At 39.0% G+C, this 18600-nt stretch overlaps 1 protein-coding gene across 1 annotated transcript in view; it reads right to left on the minus strand.

Annotated features, from left to right (window-relative positions):
• ENPP2 (ectonucleotide pyrophosphatase/phosphodiesterase 2) overlaps nt 1–18600 on the minus strand; it is a 67972-nt gene that overhangs the window by 17287 nt on the left and 32085 nt on the right. The window contains exons 9-13 of the mRNA XM_054385317.1: nt 14941–14996; nt 12477–12542; nt 11762–11834; nt 3087–3198; nt 1185–1310 (exon numbers count right to left, since the gene is read on the minus strand). Coding sequence (XP_054241292.1) covers nt 1185–1310; nt 3087–3198; nt 11762–11834; nt 12477–12542; nt 14941–14996 — 433 coding nt within the window. The remainder of the gene's footprint in view (nt 1–1184; nt 1311–3086; nt 3199–11761; nt 11835–12476; nt 12543–14940; nt 14997–18600) is intronic.

Raw genomic sequence — 18600 nt, forward strand, 5'->3', positions numbered from 1 at the left:
GACCTTTACACACAATTTCCATATACCTGGAGCATAAATACCCAGGTAAATTAGCTTATAGTAACTAAATGCATAATAAACCAGTGGCTAAGAAAGTTTTGTCACATTCTTATGATTTCTGCTACTATTCTAAAAATATGCAATCTTCAAAGATCAACTTTTTTGTAATATCTGTCCTCAAGCAAAGTGTATCTGAAGTGTTACAAGGGGTCAAGCTGGCTGTCTCAGCTATTTCATCTTCCCCTCCACCAAATGCTGTCAGCCTTGCAGCATACACTGAAAAAAAAAAAAAAAAACAAAAACCAAAACCAAACAACCATAGCACTTGTAATTAATTTATGAGTTTCACAGTTTGCATGGAAGCTTAACCTGCTGGCAAAACCAGGTTTGCCCTGGTACACTGAACCAGAGCAGCCACAGTGCTGGTACAAGCCCTGTCCTGGTGCTGCTACCCTGGAGGCAGTAGTACTCATCAGAGTCGTAGCAGTGCAGCTAAATCTGTAATGCTTTAAATCACAGGGTCAGCTTCACTAGAGGACTCCTGTCTGAGCCCTCTCATCAAGATCAGCTAATCTCAAACACCAAGTCAGCATGAATTATTAACAGCATGGTGCAAAAAGGCAGCAAGATCTACTGTCAACATTTACTCTCAATGCATTTTCTAAATCTCCCTTATACTTCTCAACTTCCCCAGCCTGTTGCTGTTTAGCAACCCACAGCAGCTTCTCATCTGTGCCAAAAGTATGAAGCTACTGAATTAGAAGTTAACAATTCCCATTTTCCCATTAACTCAGAAAAGATACCAGACTTTTTTTATATCCAATCAGACTAGTGCTGAGATCTCCCAAGTCCTGTTTCCGTTGGCAGAGGGGATAAGTGCATGAATAAACTCATGATAATGTGTACGCTGGCATGTGAAACTGGATTCATGAGTTTCACTTCTCTTTGCTATACAAGAGTGTGGTTCAACCTAGAAAACTTCAACCATCAGCCTGACACAGCTCTACCACTGTGGGGTCTGTGAACTACAGACTGGGAAGTGAGTAAGCAGGTGGCCTTCAGTAGGCTTCCTTCCAAGTGTCCCGCTGACACACTGTCAACTTATGCCCTTTGGACAACATCAGCCCAATGAAGGGGTGGAGTTTAGTCCTCAGGATGTAAGTGGTACAATTAAATTAACTTACATTTTAGGTTACTGATAGATTTAGGGCGAATTCGCCCTAAAGATCCAGGCAGCAAAACAATGTCTTCCACATTGGTCAGGTAGTTGCTTAAAAATTCAGTTCTTTCACAAGTACTGTCTTCCATCCCTGCAGAAGGAAAATGCAGAATTAATTCTTGAAAAGAAACATGTTTTACAAAACAACACAGGAAGACACCCCAAACTATGTAGTTTCTTTTGTTGTTGTGTTTTCTATGTTTTGTTTGTTGGGGCTTTGGGGTTTTTTTTTGGTTTTGGGTGGTTTTGTTTTGTTGCTTGGTTTGGGGGGGGTGTTGTTTGTTTTTTGGGATTGTTTTTTTTTTTCTTATGATTCATCTCATTCTTGTTTTTCCCAGTCATCTAATTCCAACATCAGACACTGGTAGGAGCCAAACTAGGGGTGATTTTAGCACTTGCCTACGTAAGAGAAATAACAGTCTCAGCACTGTAGAAATAGTCACCACATATACCATGTGTGCACTGACACTCCTCCAAGCTAAGCTCATGGAAAAAAAAAAAATCAAAGTCTGTTTCTAGTTTAGTGTACTGCTTTGGGATTTATTTATTTTTTTAAACAAAGGATTTTAAGAAGGCTCACACACAAAAGGTATTGTCTGTTGGTGGTCTGTCCTAAGGCAGTCATAGATAAACAATTCTCTCCTGCAGCCCTTCGTGGCAGGGAGGAATGTCCTCCCAGTCACAGGCAGTTCTCAGCACCAAATTGCCTCCCCTGGAAATCCTTCCTGCCCCTTACCCTTCTCTTCCCACAGCCAAAAAGGACTCATGTGCCATTTTATTGCTAACGTGGCAGTTCTTATAAGACTGTCATAAACAAAGTTCTAAACAGAACAGGAACTTTGGCAGCATCACTAAAAAATAATGCAGAAACAGGTTTATCTCAAACATGGTCACATTTTTCTTTAATAAAACCTTTTTCTTTTTGTCTTCGCTAGTATTTATGATTTCCTCTATTGTCAACCTTCATCTGATATCTGAAAGAATAAGACCCATCAAATAGTAGCTGCTTTTGGGTGACTTTCCACCTGAACCTGAACTATCTTTGCAGCTTTTCTCCATTAATTTGATGGCATTTTCCATCCAAACTGGCCACAGTCCCATACAGATATTCCAGTCTTTCTCCCAGTAGGATAACTTGTCTCACTAATTGACAAAGAAATATGTCACTCTAAAGTCCTACTCCTTTCTTCACAAAGAGGAGATCAGTGCTACTGCGTATTTTCCTTCTATAAAAACTGTCAGAACAATTACTCTAGGCACATTATAGCCTTCTAGTACATGAAAGGAAGCTGCTCTTGGATGTCCTACAAACCGCATCAAGCTTTGAAAAGCTTTAAGTGAGGATGTAGATACCCAGGCTACTGTTGTGAAAGAGATGTCCTCCAATGACAATTAACAGGTGTTATGAGTGGCTACTCTACACCAGCTGGGCTGGTTTGGGGGATTTAAGCTGACAGAAAAAAATCATCACAAAAATCTCTTGAATGGAATTTTCATTTAAGCCACCTATTATATGCACATCTACATTGCTCAAGCATTTATATAGAATCATAGAATCAACCAGGTTGGAAGAGACCTCCAAGATCATCCAGTGCAACCTATCACCCAGCCCTATCCAATCAACTAGACCATGGCACTAAGTGCCTCATCCAGTCCTCTCTTGAACATCTCCAGGGACGGCGACTCCACCACCTCCTGGGCAGCCCATTCCAATGGGCAATCACCCTCTCTGTGAAGAACTTCCTCCTAACATCCAGCCTATACCTCCCCTGGCACAACTTGAGACTGTGTCCCCTCGTTCTGCTGCTGGTTGCCTGGGAGAAGAGACCAACCCCCACCTCCTGATAAAGAATATTGTTTATTTTACCATGATCACCAACGAAGATGACATTGACACATCGATGTAATTTCAACTGTTTCAGTCCATCCATTAGCTGTCCTACTGTCTTGTCAATCTCTCTCAGGGGATTCACCATCATCTGTATAAATATGCAGAAAGGGAAAAGGTGAATTCTGTCATTGCAGTGTTCTCACTTCCTTTACCAATGGAGGTCCTGTGGCAAAACTCTGATAGGATAACCCATCTAGGTCAAGAGGCAAAGCCTTGGCTGAGCTGTTACACCTACAATTATTGTAGTTTTCCTTTTCTCTATCCACATTATTAATTCATCATGAGAAAGCCCTGCTGAGATGTTGACACAAGACAGCAGAAGATCTTTATGGTTCATGCTAGGCATCCCATGGATACAAGTACACTTGGCAAAACAAAGCATGTGTGTTAGAAAAATGGATGTGACACTGGGGTTAATTTGTTTCTTATAGATAAACAGCAGTCCTTTTAAAAGGCTATTTTATGTGGTTGGTTTAGTCAAAACATTAACACAAAATTAAGCTTTGGGTTTAGGATTCATATGCCAAATCACTTAATGAAATTGACTTCAAAGGACATCTGATGCTAGGATGACAACACGCAAGTCATGTGAGCAGCACATGGGGCTCAGAGGAAGCATTCTTCAACTTCAAAGCCAAGAGTTTCCAACACCTCAAATGGCAGTTTTGGCAAAACTGTCGACAGGCCCCAGAAGACATGGGTACAGTACTGTGATTTCTGCATGCAAGTTTCCTTGTCAGAAAGCAACTAAACAGAAAACACGAAGATACCTTCACAGGATTGTGTTTTCAGCTATAAGAAAATGCAACGTTTTTTACCAGATGACACAGAGAAGGGAAACATTTTAAAGAAAGCTTTTAAGCAGAGGACACAGATTTTGTTCTGCTTTGAGAAGAAAACATTTCTTGTCACTATATGCCAACTTCCTCCTCACATGTCTGTTTGATTTGGCTGGCCCAAGTATCTACAACAAAACATGCTCCCAGTGACAAACAAAATGCTAACAAATTTTTGGATGAGATAAAACTAGGTTTGGGCAGAATTTTCTGAGAAGAAAAAAATAAACATCATATTAGTGTGACCCAGAAAGAGAGGGCTCAGAAATTCTCCCTCTGCTTGACCCACTAAGGAATAGATGTTGAAAGAGTCTGATAGGTTGTAAGAGGAGGTAGGAAATGTCATCCCCATGTGGCACTATAAATACCCAGAGAAACAGCTCATGAGAGATGGAATCATGGTGGAGAACAGGAAGAACAGTTTCTGCAACATATAGAAGGGGTTCAGGCAAGCTGTGAAATTGTGAAGTATTTTAATTCAGGAAAGCCTAAGTAGACTATTTAATTAAATCTTTGAAACATTTTTAATTTAGAAAAAAAACATTGGTTTCAGCATTCCTCCACTCTCAAAACCAAAGAATTTCTTTGACAAATGGGAATTTCATTTTTGTGAAACTCTCTATGTATAAAATCACTCATATAAGAAAGTACAACTTTTACTCAGAATCCAAAGCTTATTCAAGGAAGCTGGAAATCCAGATGGATTTCCCATTAATGTTTGCTTCTGTCAGCAGACTTAAGGCTTCTTATTAAAAAAAAAGAAAGAAGAAAAAAAAAAACAGAAAAAAAGTCAAGAGTTATTTGCAGAGATATCAAGGATTCATGAGTGATGGCAATTTGGTTTAGCTACCCTCTTCATCAATTCAATCTGTAAACATGCAGAGACGTTACAAACCTGTAAGAAGGTCAATAGAAATGAAAAATCCTGGGTTTAAAAGAATACAAATCCCACACAGAAAACCACCAAAAAAAAAAAAATCCCTTCAGCTTTGCAGTTTTCACTACTTGACTGTTCAAAGCAGCTCTTAGGCCCTCATGACTATTTCTTCACCTTATTTTGTTGTCTCTCTTCAATTTTAAAATTCAGCTCTCTTTTATTATTCTATATAATGCTCAAGTCTTTGCAGTCCAAGGCTGGCTGTAGGTGGAATATTCAAGTGAGGGCTTTTTTGTGTGGACATGCTGCTCTTACAGCTTGTGTTCTTTCCCAAATGCAACTTCCAAAGAGTTATTGGTAAAAAAATTAAAAACTTAAAACTCTTACATATACTTTTCTTTACCTAATATTGGTATCAAGACTTTGAAGGCTGAACAGAAACATTTTACATTTCAGGATATATGGATCTCTAAAACAGTGTTACAATAGAGTTGGTACTACGGTGTGTGGACTGGAACTCATGGATGCGGTTTAGTTTTGACCCTTCAGTCCTGGGTCAAAGGTTGGACTGGATGATCTTGAAGGTCTCTTCCAAATATATTCTGTGATTCTGTATCAGATCCCATGATCTGAGATATAGAGACCACAACTGGATTGTCTCCTCAGGTTTCCTTTAGAATGAGTTTGATGAAAAAGAAGAAAGAATTTCACTTTATCCTATTAAAATAAAAATGGTAGGATCCAGCCTGTACTATATTCCACTGCTCTCAAACAGCACCAAAAGATTAACTTGTAGATATGATGGAAGTAAAAACATCAGGATTTTTTCCCCGGGAGGGGGGTCAAATAATAGTGATAAATTGTCACAGTTGACTTAACAGGAAGAGTTCTTTAGGAGTGAGCGTGGGATACTTTTTCAGCACAGAAAGAAAGAAAAAGGGAGTAAAAATGGAGTCACACATGCTCACATCAGTCAGAATGTTATTAACTATCTGCTATAGGCCAGAAGGGTATCATTTAGATTGGCAAATTAAAGAGTAATAGCACTGCCATCCACAGCAGTTATCAGTTCTCCTCTCTGGCAAATCACTGTTAAAAATTCTCTGGAAAATTCCTCTTTTCTTATACCTGATCATTTGCGTGTCTCTGTCTACCATGACTTTACACTTACAGAACTGGTCTCAAAATAGCCATTTTAACTTGAATCACACAAGTCCAAAACCACCCCCAGAAAAAAAAAGCTCTTGAGGAAAGTATGCATAGCCCCTTTTTGGATATAGTAAAGTGTCAAGGCTTTTGTTTAAAGCTTATAGGAGAAATATTTTAGTAGTTTATTTGAAGAGTTATTCAGTTAAAATTTTAGAATGAAGATATAACTGAAGTGGCCTGTAACCTTTCCCAGTGTGTGTGCTAGTGCCAGAAGGAAGAAGACAGCACACTAAGGAATTCCACTTTCCTCTATTTGCAGCTTTTCCTAACAAAGCAATTTACATTTGCCCTTTTCCTTGTGAAAACATACTTATGTACCAATTCTGGTGCAAGTAAAATATTCAGAAATCAGGTAATCCTGAGAATCCTCTACCTCCCACAGTCAGAAACTGGCTATAAAAAAAAATATAGTGTTTGAAATAATTTTTTTTTAGAAGTTATTTTCCTTTTCGATTTTACGAGCCACATTCTCAGGACTTTTCCAAAACCGTGATGACTAGGTGTAGAATTGCAAATAAATCACCTGGCTGGGGTGTAAAAGAAGCTACAACCTATTGCAGAATTTGCAATAGCTCGGATGAGTTAGCAGCACCAGGGATTTACTTGACATGGCCTTTAGCCGATGGCTGCACTTATAAAGAGCTTTATTATAAAGACAAGTTTCCCTAACACAAAAAAAGAGTCTGAAACAAGAAAAAACATAGCTCCCAAAAGACTTGGTCTGGTTTGGCTGCTTTCCTTTGGGTCCTTCAGTACATTCATAGAAGTTTTGTCTGCAAAATCCCAACCTGAAGCATGGAGCAAACTCCCAAGTTGAGGAAAGCAAAGCTAGAGCAGTGCCTACAAAGCAGCACTGCCATCATAACATTTTGGAACATAGCAAACTTACTTTCTTCCGACGAGCCTCCGCAGAATATTGATCCACTCTATGTACTTTTCTTCTTCTTTTCTTTGGAGCTGCAACTGGTCTTTCCTGTCTCCTCTTAGGAGGAAGCTTTCTCTTAGGTGTCTTAGTCGTAGTAAGAGAGGAGCCATAACTACTCTCCTGTACTGGCGGGGAGAGATGTCTGGACTCAGAAAAAAAGCCTGTCTCAACCCACATAAGATAGTAAAGCTACTTGTGCCAAATAATCCTGAAGCATAAAGCTGTGGCCTTTTTCAAAAATTTAGGCTTTTGGATAATTTGGGATTTGTCTATTTTAAGGATGAATCCACCGAATTGTACTGAAAGCAGAACAGCAGCTACGAGAGCAGAGAGTGTAAAAGCAAATTAAATTGGTTCTTCAGAAGACAGGCTGGACTTCTGGTTTTCAAAATATATAATCATCTGGGGAGGTTTGATGATCAAATAGTAATCCATTAATGTTATCAAAAAGTAACCTTAATTTCAATTTAAGTACATTTAATTGCATACAATTTAATGAGTATCTAGGGTAGACTGATGGTAGAATCACAACTTATCACTTGGATGACAGTTCGAGTACTAGAGCCTGTCCAGTCCAAATGGTTTTCTTCCAAGGTTTCCCACACCTAATGCTGGGCAGAATCAGTGACACCACATACCCATCATCAGTAGCATTAGCAGGTGCCACCATGGTGTGCCAGGCCACAAACCCCACTGAAATCACCAGCAGGGGACTGCAGGTCAAAGCTATGAAAGTGTGACTCAGCACAGAGCTTCTACTCTTCACATCAGCTGTGCAGGGCTACCTTGCTACCTGCCTTTTTGCCAGCTGTGTGGGCAATTGGAGAATTTGATTTCCTAGCACTGTCACTGCAGCATCTTATTGAGTAATGTTATTGTTCATAAATGCACAAATATCCAGGATAGAAGGGGAAAAAATGTAAGATATAACTGGAAAAAAAATACTATTCCATTAATCAGCTTGCTCATAATTTTAAACTGTACCACTCTCACTGACTCTACCACAAGTCACAGGCTCTTGGCACTGCTCAGGATCACTTGTGAAGCGCTGAGAGATGATGCCTACTGGGCAGCACATGATGTGTTGTCTAGAAGGGAATATGCTGAATGGGCTTGAGGAGAGTTGGAGATTTATGATGCTATTTAACCTCTATGTACTCAGGCAGCTTCCCACAGCTGGTTCAGTTACAGAGCTATGTAAACAGGGAAGGGAAGGAAGGGGATGTTACCATCTGCCATGCTGTTTCATTGCTTCCAAGGCAAGCAGCTGGAAAGGAGATTCTAGTCCAGTCTCATTCGTCTCTCTCCAGAAAGGCATTTTAATAAAGCAGCACCAAAGTTTTCTGTTTTTAAAATGCTTCAAGCTTTGTGCAGTCCTGATGAGAGGAGCAGCAGGAAAAGGAAGGATTCTCATTTTACTGTCTCTGAATCAGCTCAGACAAAGCTCTACAATGCCAGAAACACACGAGCGCAGGAGACCCAAGGTCTGGATACTGAAAATGGCCGTCCCAAGACAGCATGTTAGAGGAGCAGCAGGAATGGCTTAGCAGTGCCAGGTTTTGATGTGTTTTAGAGCTCTTACTGTAGTACAGTTCTAGAATTTTTTTCTTTTTTTTTTTAAGTTAGCTAGGAGATAAAAAAAGGGAAAAAAAAAAAAAAAAAAAAAGCCAAGTTCTTATTAACCAGCCAGATCTTAGTCTTGCTTGAGAAGAGTCAGAATAGAGTTATGGAGGAGGGAAATGAATCCCTCCCCACTTACAGAAGGGAACTGTAACATCACAAGGGTAACTAGCCAGCCAAAGCTCTGCTTCTTGACCCAGATGGACCAACCTACCGGAGTTCAACTGCAGAAGCACAGAGGGGGGGAAAAAAATAAAAAATGCAGAAGTAAAATCAAGAGCAAGCACATATTTGATAAATCCCATAACTACTCCTGGAAATCTAATGGAATCACTGGAATACTTCCTAAGAAATTCACTCATGTCTCACATTAAAACCTAAAACCTAAAGTGAAATGAACAAACAAAACCCAAGAAGAAAACCCCAAAACCTAGATCCCAACTCATTTACACTGAAATTCATAATGTTAGAAGACATGCAAAGTTACACTAGTGCTCAGTGGCCATAACCTGTGTTCCATCTATTTTCAACGACACTGGCAATTCACCAATAAAGCTTAAATGCATCTAAGTCCTTTTATTTCTAGCTTTTAAGACATTCTGTGCATCAGCTGTTGTGCATGTCCCGTGAGGCTGTGAGTGCCATCTTTTGAAATCTGGAAACTGAAAATTATCAGTAATGGATGCCATTAGACCTTTAAGAACATACATTTAAAATACATTTTGAACATTGTTTGGTATAACAATTTCTAGCAAACATTCAGTTTTCTCTAACAGACATCTGTCAGATTTGGGCATTTTCAAGGTATAAAACTATTCCTCAACCTACTAAATGCAGCAAGAAAACTCCTCACATTTCAAATAGCTTCTTCACTTTCTGAAAGAAGAAATAAGAAGCCCATTTTAAATACAACACAGAATTGTGGAGAGTTTGCTTTCAAACACTATTGTCTGGCTGATCTGCCCTTGCACGAAGAAAAATTAAATGGTCAGTACTACTCCAAACCTCTATCTGTTGCCAGCTGTACGCCAGAAAAGAATGATTTCATGGGTAGGTCATGCTCTCAGTACCAGGGAATCAGTTGAAAGGGATCCCTTTGAGAACCCACTCTCTTTATAGCTGGTTTATGGAAACTGCATAGGTACTAAGAATTATATTGAAAACAGTGTCACCCCCCAAAAAAAAACCCAATAGTTCTTAGCTTTTCTCTCCTAAAGCCAGGCCCATAGCAAATCCCAGCATCTGTACACTCACACAGCTGTATTCATTTATTTAAAGTTCTATCTGCTGTTTGAACTGAAAGCCAACACATCCCCATCTGCTAACTTGTCTGTTCTCAATTTGCTAAAAATCAATTTCATGCTCTTCTTGTGTTTAACACAAACAGCATAAATCAATTTGTAAAACTTTCATAAGCTATTGATTCATACTTATTAAGAGCCTAAGTACTGCCTTGCAACTGGGGGTAAATCTTCAGGCAACCATTCATATGAATCCCCCAAAATAAGAGCCTTTGGGGCTTTTTTGCTTTTATAATGACTTTTCCTATAATGATACAATTGCACTTCACTTTTTAGATACTTATATTTAACCTGAAACTAGATTACCACATTGGATGCCAAACTGGCTTGTTAAAGACCACCATTTAAAGAACAAATTAAATTCCATCATTTCGTATTCTCCTTTAAATCCATGGAAAGAACCCCACAACTCTGTTCAGAAGGAGGTGGCTGTCTACAGAAAAATAAAATTAGAGTTGTCAGTCCTAACCCACACATATTGCTCTTAACAATTCAATAAGAGGAACTGTAAAGCACCTCTTTGAATCAGAGAGCTCTAATTACCAATACCTTGCTTGACTGAGTCAGACATTTCTCCTGTTCTCAGCCAAATAACAATATGGGGACATATGAATGCCTGTCAATTTAGCAACAGTGTTGGCAGATTTTAACCACTGCTTAGCCAGAAAAAGGATTACTTCTTCCTGTCCAGTATGGTGTTGCAGTGCTGGTTTGGAATAATTCCTCATATCCACTGCTCTCAGACTGTGGCTTAAACTGCTACAGATGGGGTGTTGCTGACAAAGAAGTTTGTAACTGCCTCAAACTTATTTAAAGAGCCTAAATAACTCAAACATATTAAAAAAATATGAATACTGCTTCTCTTTGTTCTCTTCTCCAGTAAAGAGCAGCTATCAAATGTATCCTAAACAAGAAACTGCTGATGTTCACTTGGCTGCTCGAGAAGATTTGTAGTACCTACAAAAGGGAAGTATCTGAAACACTTCCGTATTTTGAAGGTTTGCAAACATTTGTTTACTCTTTAAAAGGCATGTACAAAATTCTCCTGATGGCAGGCGGACATTTGCACTGAAACTAGGAGAGCTTTGCCAGATGTCAGAGATCACTGGGGGTGCCAGATCTCAGCTCCCAAAGCAATAGGATATTCAGGTGCAGAATTTTCTTTTACCTCCCCACAAATCCCAGACAAGTGCATAGTCTTTTAAGTTCTTGCAACCTAGATGCAAGAAGCAGAGAAGCAGTACTCCTTAGACCCAGTCAGATATCCAAAGCTCAAAAGGGTTAAACCACAGTAGGCTTTTTGCACAGAATTTTTCCTTAAAATACCTCACAGTACTTCAAAACTTTTTCCAAACTCAACAGTGGGGTCCTGTGGGAACAGTACTGGCCAAGCTTTCAGAACCCCTGCAGGGCCTATGTGAAAATGGAAATAGCAGCTTTTTACGGTTCATGACAGATTGGAATTCCTTCAGCTACTGCAGGCTGTCAGCTCTAGAGAAAGGTTTTTCTTCTCTGCATTTTTCTTTGGTATTTTATGTATTATGTTTTTATTACTTTTAAGAAGGATAAACTGGCAGACAGAAATTATTCTGTTGAACTCAAATATACTTCTGTCCTTGCCAGATAAATCTTTCCATTTGCATTATCATATCACACAGAGAAATAACCTCCCAAAAGGCACAGGCAGTTCCTTCTCTCAGAAGTGACTCTCACATGATAAATCCGTTAGACAATAACTTTGCTTTCTCTGGCAGAGGGGAAGCATACTGTACAAATGAGTGAAATAAAAAGTTACTAAAAAATTGTTACTCCTGAGCAGTGGGAATAATTCAAAAATGTATTTGAGACATGTGCTTTTTCTGCAGAAGAAAATCTGCACTAACCTCTGAGTTGAAAGGACCATATCTATGGCCAGCAGCATCTGGTTGCTCAGAGTAGAAAGCATAAACATAAGGCCTGAAAGAAAGAGAAAGAAAGAAAGGTCTTGTTCAGGACAGCTTTCCTTTGACAACAACAAAAAAGCCCCCAGACCTGCAAGGTCAAGCCAAATCAAGTCAACCAATGAGAGCTGGCTTTATGGAAAAAGAACTGTTTCTCAGTCATATGTTTCCATGATGTGATTAAGCAATTAGTTGTTCTACAGTTTTATTAATTCCAAGAACACATGCAGGGAGGCACATGGGGTACCATCTGAGGACACATGCTCTAAGTCTTGCAGGAGAGATCAAAACAGCAGCTCGCCTGAGCATTGCAGCCAGCAGCATGTGGGAACTTGTGTACCACAAAATACTCATAATTAAAGTCTTAACATTTTCTCAGTCCTCAAGGTCCAGTTCTGCAGCTTGCATTGCCTGTGAGGTTGTTAAACCGCATTAGACTCAGTAGGATAAGAACAATCCAAGTTAATCCATGAAACTAAATATTTTTTGGATAGGAAGCAAAGTCATACCATACATTTATGGAGAAGAATCAAAATGCTGATGGTTAAAAGCAGAGATTAAAAACGAAAACACCAACAATAAAACCTGAACGCAAACTCTAAGCACATCCTCAAACTGGTGATAATGTGCAACAGACAGAGAGCAGTAAGTGAATTACCTTTCATTGTCTGGAAGGGTTAGCCACTGCAGTATTGTTAATATTCTGCGCTCATGGGGGATGACACTGGACCAAAAAACAGAAAAATATACTTTATTATCATAGAACACAAGAAGTATCAACAAAGCCTTGCTATGAACTGATTCTAACATAGTTAAAAATCAATCACAACAATATCATTTGCTTTTAGGATGCTGTATCTTCTTTCTTGCTTGGCACTAGCTCTTATTTTACAAACAGAGTCACTTCAGATGTCCTGCATGTCCACATACTCCAAAAGAAAGATGATTAAAAGTTTGTAACTGGACTCAGGACTCAAAATAGTAAATATAACTGTTCTAAACAGGAGTAAATGAAGATCCATTCTGAGAATTTTAACCCTGATGAACCTTTTTTACACACAACACTGCTGCCATTGGATAGCTGGCATGAGAAAAAAAAACATTAGATTGCTCATGTCAGGTTTAGCCTGGTAGCCTTGAAGATACTGGCAAAGTTCCTATTGACTGAATTGTAACCAAGCTGAGGACTAGGCTGGTGTAAACCAAAACAGAGCCACCTGAAACACCAGGTTATCACCACAGTGGCTTGTACAACGTTGACAGCTTCTCACTCTGCAGACCAGACACATCCTATTTCACTGCTTGCATCCTGAGACTTACTTGGCTTCTGAGGCCAAGTTCACGCCATGAAAATGACTAACCTTATAAACAGCTGTTAAAGTTCCAAATATCTCATCTCAGGAAAGCTCTACAGGTCAGTTGTTCTAATACCATAGCATAATTAGTTCAGATTCCAGAGCTTTCAACAGCAGAATCCTAAGGCAGGAATCAAATACAATCATCTTGGATTCACCATGCTGAACTGAATTCAGCACTCTCTAGAAATGTCTGACAGAGAAATAGAGATACCAGCAGCCATTATGAAATAAGTTAGCTTTGAGTGCCTTGTAGAACAACAGCCATTATAAAATAATGCCTTATGAATGTCTTGTAGAACAACAGCGGTCCTTAGTCTCCGACTATGCAGAAAACTTTTGGTAGTAAAACAACTATAAAAATAAGAATTCATGCTAAAATTTGCAAAGAAGGCAAAACGGAATTATAATCTTGGCTATTGTCCAATTTTCATTTTTTATTAATTGTACAACAGGGGGAAAAAATTCCATTATTTCAATTAAGAATTTTTAACATTTCTGTTTTCCTAAAGTAGTTTGCTGAAAATTCTGCCCCAAAACATCATATCCCAAATTAAATAATGCAGCTTTAAGGCATGTATGTTTCATTCATACATAAAGTGGCTGTCTCAGTCTCTAACTATTGCCATTCATATAAGATATCCTTGGCAACATTCCATAATATTTTATATCCCCAAGCATGCATTGGGCAGGGTGTTTACGGTAACGATGCAGCTGTAGAGCTTAGGAATCACATTAATTTCTTTGTTTTATAGAGCAGTGGGCTGGGGCTTTATCAGATATCTTTCAAGCCTAAGCCTATCAACAGCATTGTACATTATTCATTGTACATTATTTCATATTATTCCCTCCATAAGCTGTATGATATTTAGAGTAGAAAAAATGTTTATTCCTGGTGCAATCACCAAAAAAGAAGAGAGTAGAGTAGAAAAATGGTTCTTCCTGGTGCAATCACCAAAAAAAAAGAGAGTAGAGTAGAAAAATGGTTCTTCCTGGTGCAATCACCAAAAAAAAGAGAGTAGAGTAGAAAAAATTATTATTCCTGGTGCAATCACCAAAACAAAGAGAACAGAAAAAATTATTATTCCTGGTGCAATCACCAAAAAAAAAAAGAGAGTAGGGTAGAAAAAATGGTTATTCCTGGTGCAATCACCAAAAAAAGAGAGAACAGAAAAAATTATTATTCCTGGTGCAATCACAAAAAAAAGAGGCAAAAGCCCTTAGTACTTCAGCCTTGACAGTTAGCTCAGGATCTTTAGTCCTGCAACACTGACACTACAATGACCGAGAGATCGATGCACACAAATTCTACAGAACTCAGAAATTATAAAAATAATTCTTTCTCAGTTAGCAAGATGTCTCAGCTGGGATAAGGGAAAATGATTTGGAACCATTAAACAAAAGAATAAAGAGCAAAGGTCGTCAAGGCTGTCTTTTTTGGAAAGGGAAATTGGATGTGTCACTGATATGTCAGCCGGGATTGTAAAACGAATGAGTCAGACTCTTGAGTCAGTTAGGCTGTTAATGTCAGATAACACAAGAAGACAATAAGAGCCTTCCACAGACTCTTAGAGGACTAGGAAAATCACTAGCAATACTAAGGAGGCAAAACATTGCACATACGAAACAAGGGAGAGTTACAGGTGCGGTCTCCAGGCTACCAAATGCTTAGAGTAAGGAAAACAACTTAATCACTTGGAACAAATTAATTCTGAATTATTATCACAAATCTCAAAAAAAAAAAAAAAAAAAAAAAAGGACACTTACACAGACCAGAAGAATGTGCCAGCTTTCACTCCTTGCTTGGCTGCAGTAATCCAAATCTAATGAGGAAAATGTAAGAGGATTATAAGGTGTTCAGATCTTTAATGACCCTCTCTAGTCAAAAGAAAACGTTTTCGAGACACGTTCTTCCCCTCTGAGCCTAGAAGTGAAAATTGCAATTTTCAGCTTACATCCCCAATTTGAACACGTGGAGTGACAAACCTAAATGAATTCTGTAGAATTGGACTAGTCACTGTGCTGTAGACTTTCACCCCTAAATCTGTTTTAATGCAAAGTATTAAAATTCCTGCTCAGGAATTTCTCCAGTATCCCATTTACTTTCCAAAAACCAACCATTACTCACCTGAGCCTTGTATTGTTCAACTTTTGGAGGATAATCAGTTATGAAAGAACGTGGCTTAACACTAATCAGTGTCTGCATAAATGTCTTTCTTTTTCCATATTCTACCACTAGGAGCCTTCAACAAAAGATGTGTTAGAAAAAGAGTACACAAAAAATGGGCACAGATGAGCAGGGACACAAAGAAAGCAGGGAGGGACACCTTCCTCTATAAGTGTTTAAGAACTTTTTGAGATCACCTGAAGTGGTAATTGGTGGAAATGGTGGAAGCAATCTCTACGAATTTTTCAAATCTTTTTTTTTTTTCCTCTTATGCTTATAAATCAGTTTGCAGCACAAAGTTCCACAACACAGCCACAGACTGCCTGAGTGTATTTTTGTATTTGTTTAGTTTACACCTGCCAGCTTCTCTGGGGTTAGGGTATTCTCCTCATGCTTTGAAAACAGGTTATCAGTGCTTTCTCTTCCAGCTTCTCTACAAAGATTCATGATATTCCCTCTATTCCTGCTTGAACAAAAGTAGCCTTGGTTGGCTTGATCTTCCTCTAATGAAAACCATATCACACCCATGGTTATCCTCATTATTTTTTTTTTCTCTCTCTCCCTTCACTCATTCTCCCTTTTCTATTTTTTTTTTAATATAGATACACAAGACAGGGGAATGAAAATAACCAAATATCATAAAGGTCCACAATCAAGGAAACTAAAAAATATGAGTTTATGTAGCCCTATAGAACTGAATTTCTCTTGAACTACCCAAATTATCTCAAAACTCATTTCAAAAGTGGTAATTAAAGGACAGCATTATGTACACAACTGAATTATTTATCCCACTATTTACACATACTGGAATTTATCTATTTAATGAACAATTAAGTCAAAGCATAGTTCCCTTACCTAATAATTGCAAAATCTTTGGTTTACTTTAAATATACTTTTTACTTTAAATATACTTTTTGACAACACATTCAGGGGCCCTCTACCCTCCAACAGACACTTATAAACTGTCACCTGGGCATGCATTATTCAAATGTTATGCCTAAATTATTCATCTATCAGTCTTCACTGAAATAAATTTAGCACAGGCTGATGAAAGATCATTTGCACACTAAGGCAGCAGTTAAATTTGGGTACTGTAATGTTAGTTATGAGAAAGTCATCCATCTTTGCCTTTCCAGTGCCCTTATCTCTCCTTTTCTGCTCTTCCAAAGCTTACTGGACTCATCCCAGTTAAATTAGAATCACAGCTATGAGACATCATTTGTTAGTCTTGTATTCTAACTTCTTGGTAATGTATCCTCTTTTTTCAGGGAAGAATATATCCATAGTAACTCTGCAGAAATTGTGGTTTACTGAATAAATACAACAAGAGTAAGGAGCAGAATGTCCACACATATGCATTCCATTCTACTCTGTTTTCAGGAGCTTCTCCTTAAGGGTCTTATTTCAGAGCTGGTTTATATTAATCTGTGTTCAACGTGCTACCAAACAGGGAATCCTCCAAGCATGATGACAATGAGAAGATGATGAGGCAGCAAAGTAACTCATCAAAAAAAAAGAAAAAGAGTCCTTGAATTTATATTGGAATTTGGCTTTGAATTGTTGAATAACAGAGATATTGCTTTCAAGTGCTCATAGAATATTAGCTCTGAAAGAACAGGACAGAAACATGCAGGTATGAGGAAGCGTGCCTACAATCAATCCACTAATCGTGTCACTGAGCCCATACGCAGCAGAGGTGTGACTGCAATGCAAGGATGCATCCACAAGCTCATTTGTGTCATATAAATCAGCACAGGGTATAGATGCAGGGTCCAGGCAGGAGCTCTAACTAAGGCAGGAGCTACTCCATGTTCTTCAGTGGTTCATGGGCTTCCCAGGTGAAAAAGGGCCCACATTTAAAGCAATTACATTTTTCTTTGTAGATTTATAGCTGGAGTGGAACTCTGTCATGGCAGAGAAATGAGGTCAAATACAAATTCAGCATGAGGAGTGTCAGCTCCACTGCTGTTATGCTCTTTGGTCTTGGTGTACTTGGAAAACCATTGTTTCTACAGAGATTTATTTTTCTTTGAACATGTTTGCGTTCCAGCAAAGTTTAAATATTTTGCAGATATCTTTGGGAAGGCACCAACAAACTGAGTCCAGGGAATTTAGTATTTGCAGTTTACCATCTGCTAACTCCAGTTTGACTTTCTAGCACTTTGGCTTGCACAGGTCCAAGTGGTCCAGCCTGCCTGGTTGACAGAGCAGTCAAGTTCCACCGTCAGCAACTGAGGCTGTCCTCTGCTGCTCCTGACTGTTAGCACTGCTAAAATCACCCATGACCTATTTTAGGTAATGATTTTAAACATGTGGCAAAAGACAGTCTCTCTCTGGCCAAGTGACAGTAGACATCCTGAACAGATTAATAAATAAGCCTCACATACATTGCCAAAGTACCCAGCATGCCTGCAAGAAGGTGGTAGCTGTTTTTCAATCCTGTCAAGCACAGAGTGAGCTTCATGAATACCACGTGATGACAGTGTGAACACCTTTCTGAACCAGGAGTAAGGCAAGAAAATGGACTTTGCTTCTTGTTGCACACTCTTAAGTGACCAGTCTTGCAGACTAACGTGAGTAGGCGGTCAGTCAGTGTAGGACAGAAAAAGATTTAGCTGATGCCCTCTCAACCTTGTCCATACAAAACAATTAGTAGTAGAAGGGAGTAGGGCTTATTGTTCCCTTTCCTCTGCTGGCTAGAGTCACAGTCTTAAAATTAATTCTAGATGTTCCAGTACTCAGCATGGAAATGCAATGCATTCTTCACCATGAGAGTGGTGAGAGCCTGGAATGGGTTGTCCAGGGAGGTGGTTGAGGCCCCATCCCTGGAGGTGTTTAAGGCCAGGCTGGATGAGGCTCTGGCCAGCCTGATCTAGCGTGAGGTGTTCCTGGCCATGGCAGGGGGACTGGAACTAGATGATCCTTGAGGTCCCTTCCAACCCTGACTCATTCTATGGTTCTATGACATATGCTCCATGGCTGATCACATCTGTACAGGTCTCTTATCATAAAGTTTGCTGCTAGGCATTGCAAGGCCAGTACCATTTGTGATCTTATGTAATTTATTTGGCATAGGTAAGTAGGTTTTCAACTGTTAGTATGTTAGAATTTTATAGCCAGTAGTTAAACTATGTTAGATGTGCACCCCTGGTTTGCATATGGGACAAGCCTTTATTGTATTGCAACCATTGCTTCAGCTGATTTGCTGAATCAAAAATTAAGATAAAATCAGAGACTAACCACTCTGTCTTCATACAATG

The sequence above is a fragment of the Indicator indicator genome, chromosome 12 (genome assembly GCF_027791375.1).
Source record: "Indicator indicator isolate 239-I01 chromosome 12, UM_Iind_1.1, whole genome shotgun sequence".
Taxonomy (NCBI): Eukaryota; Metazoa; Chordata; class Aves; order Piciformes; family Indicatoridae; genus Indicator; species Indicator indicator.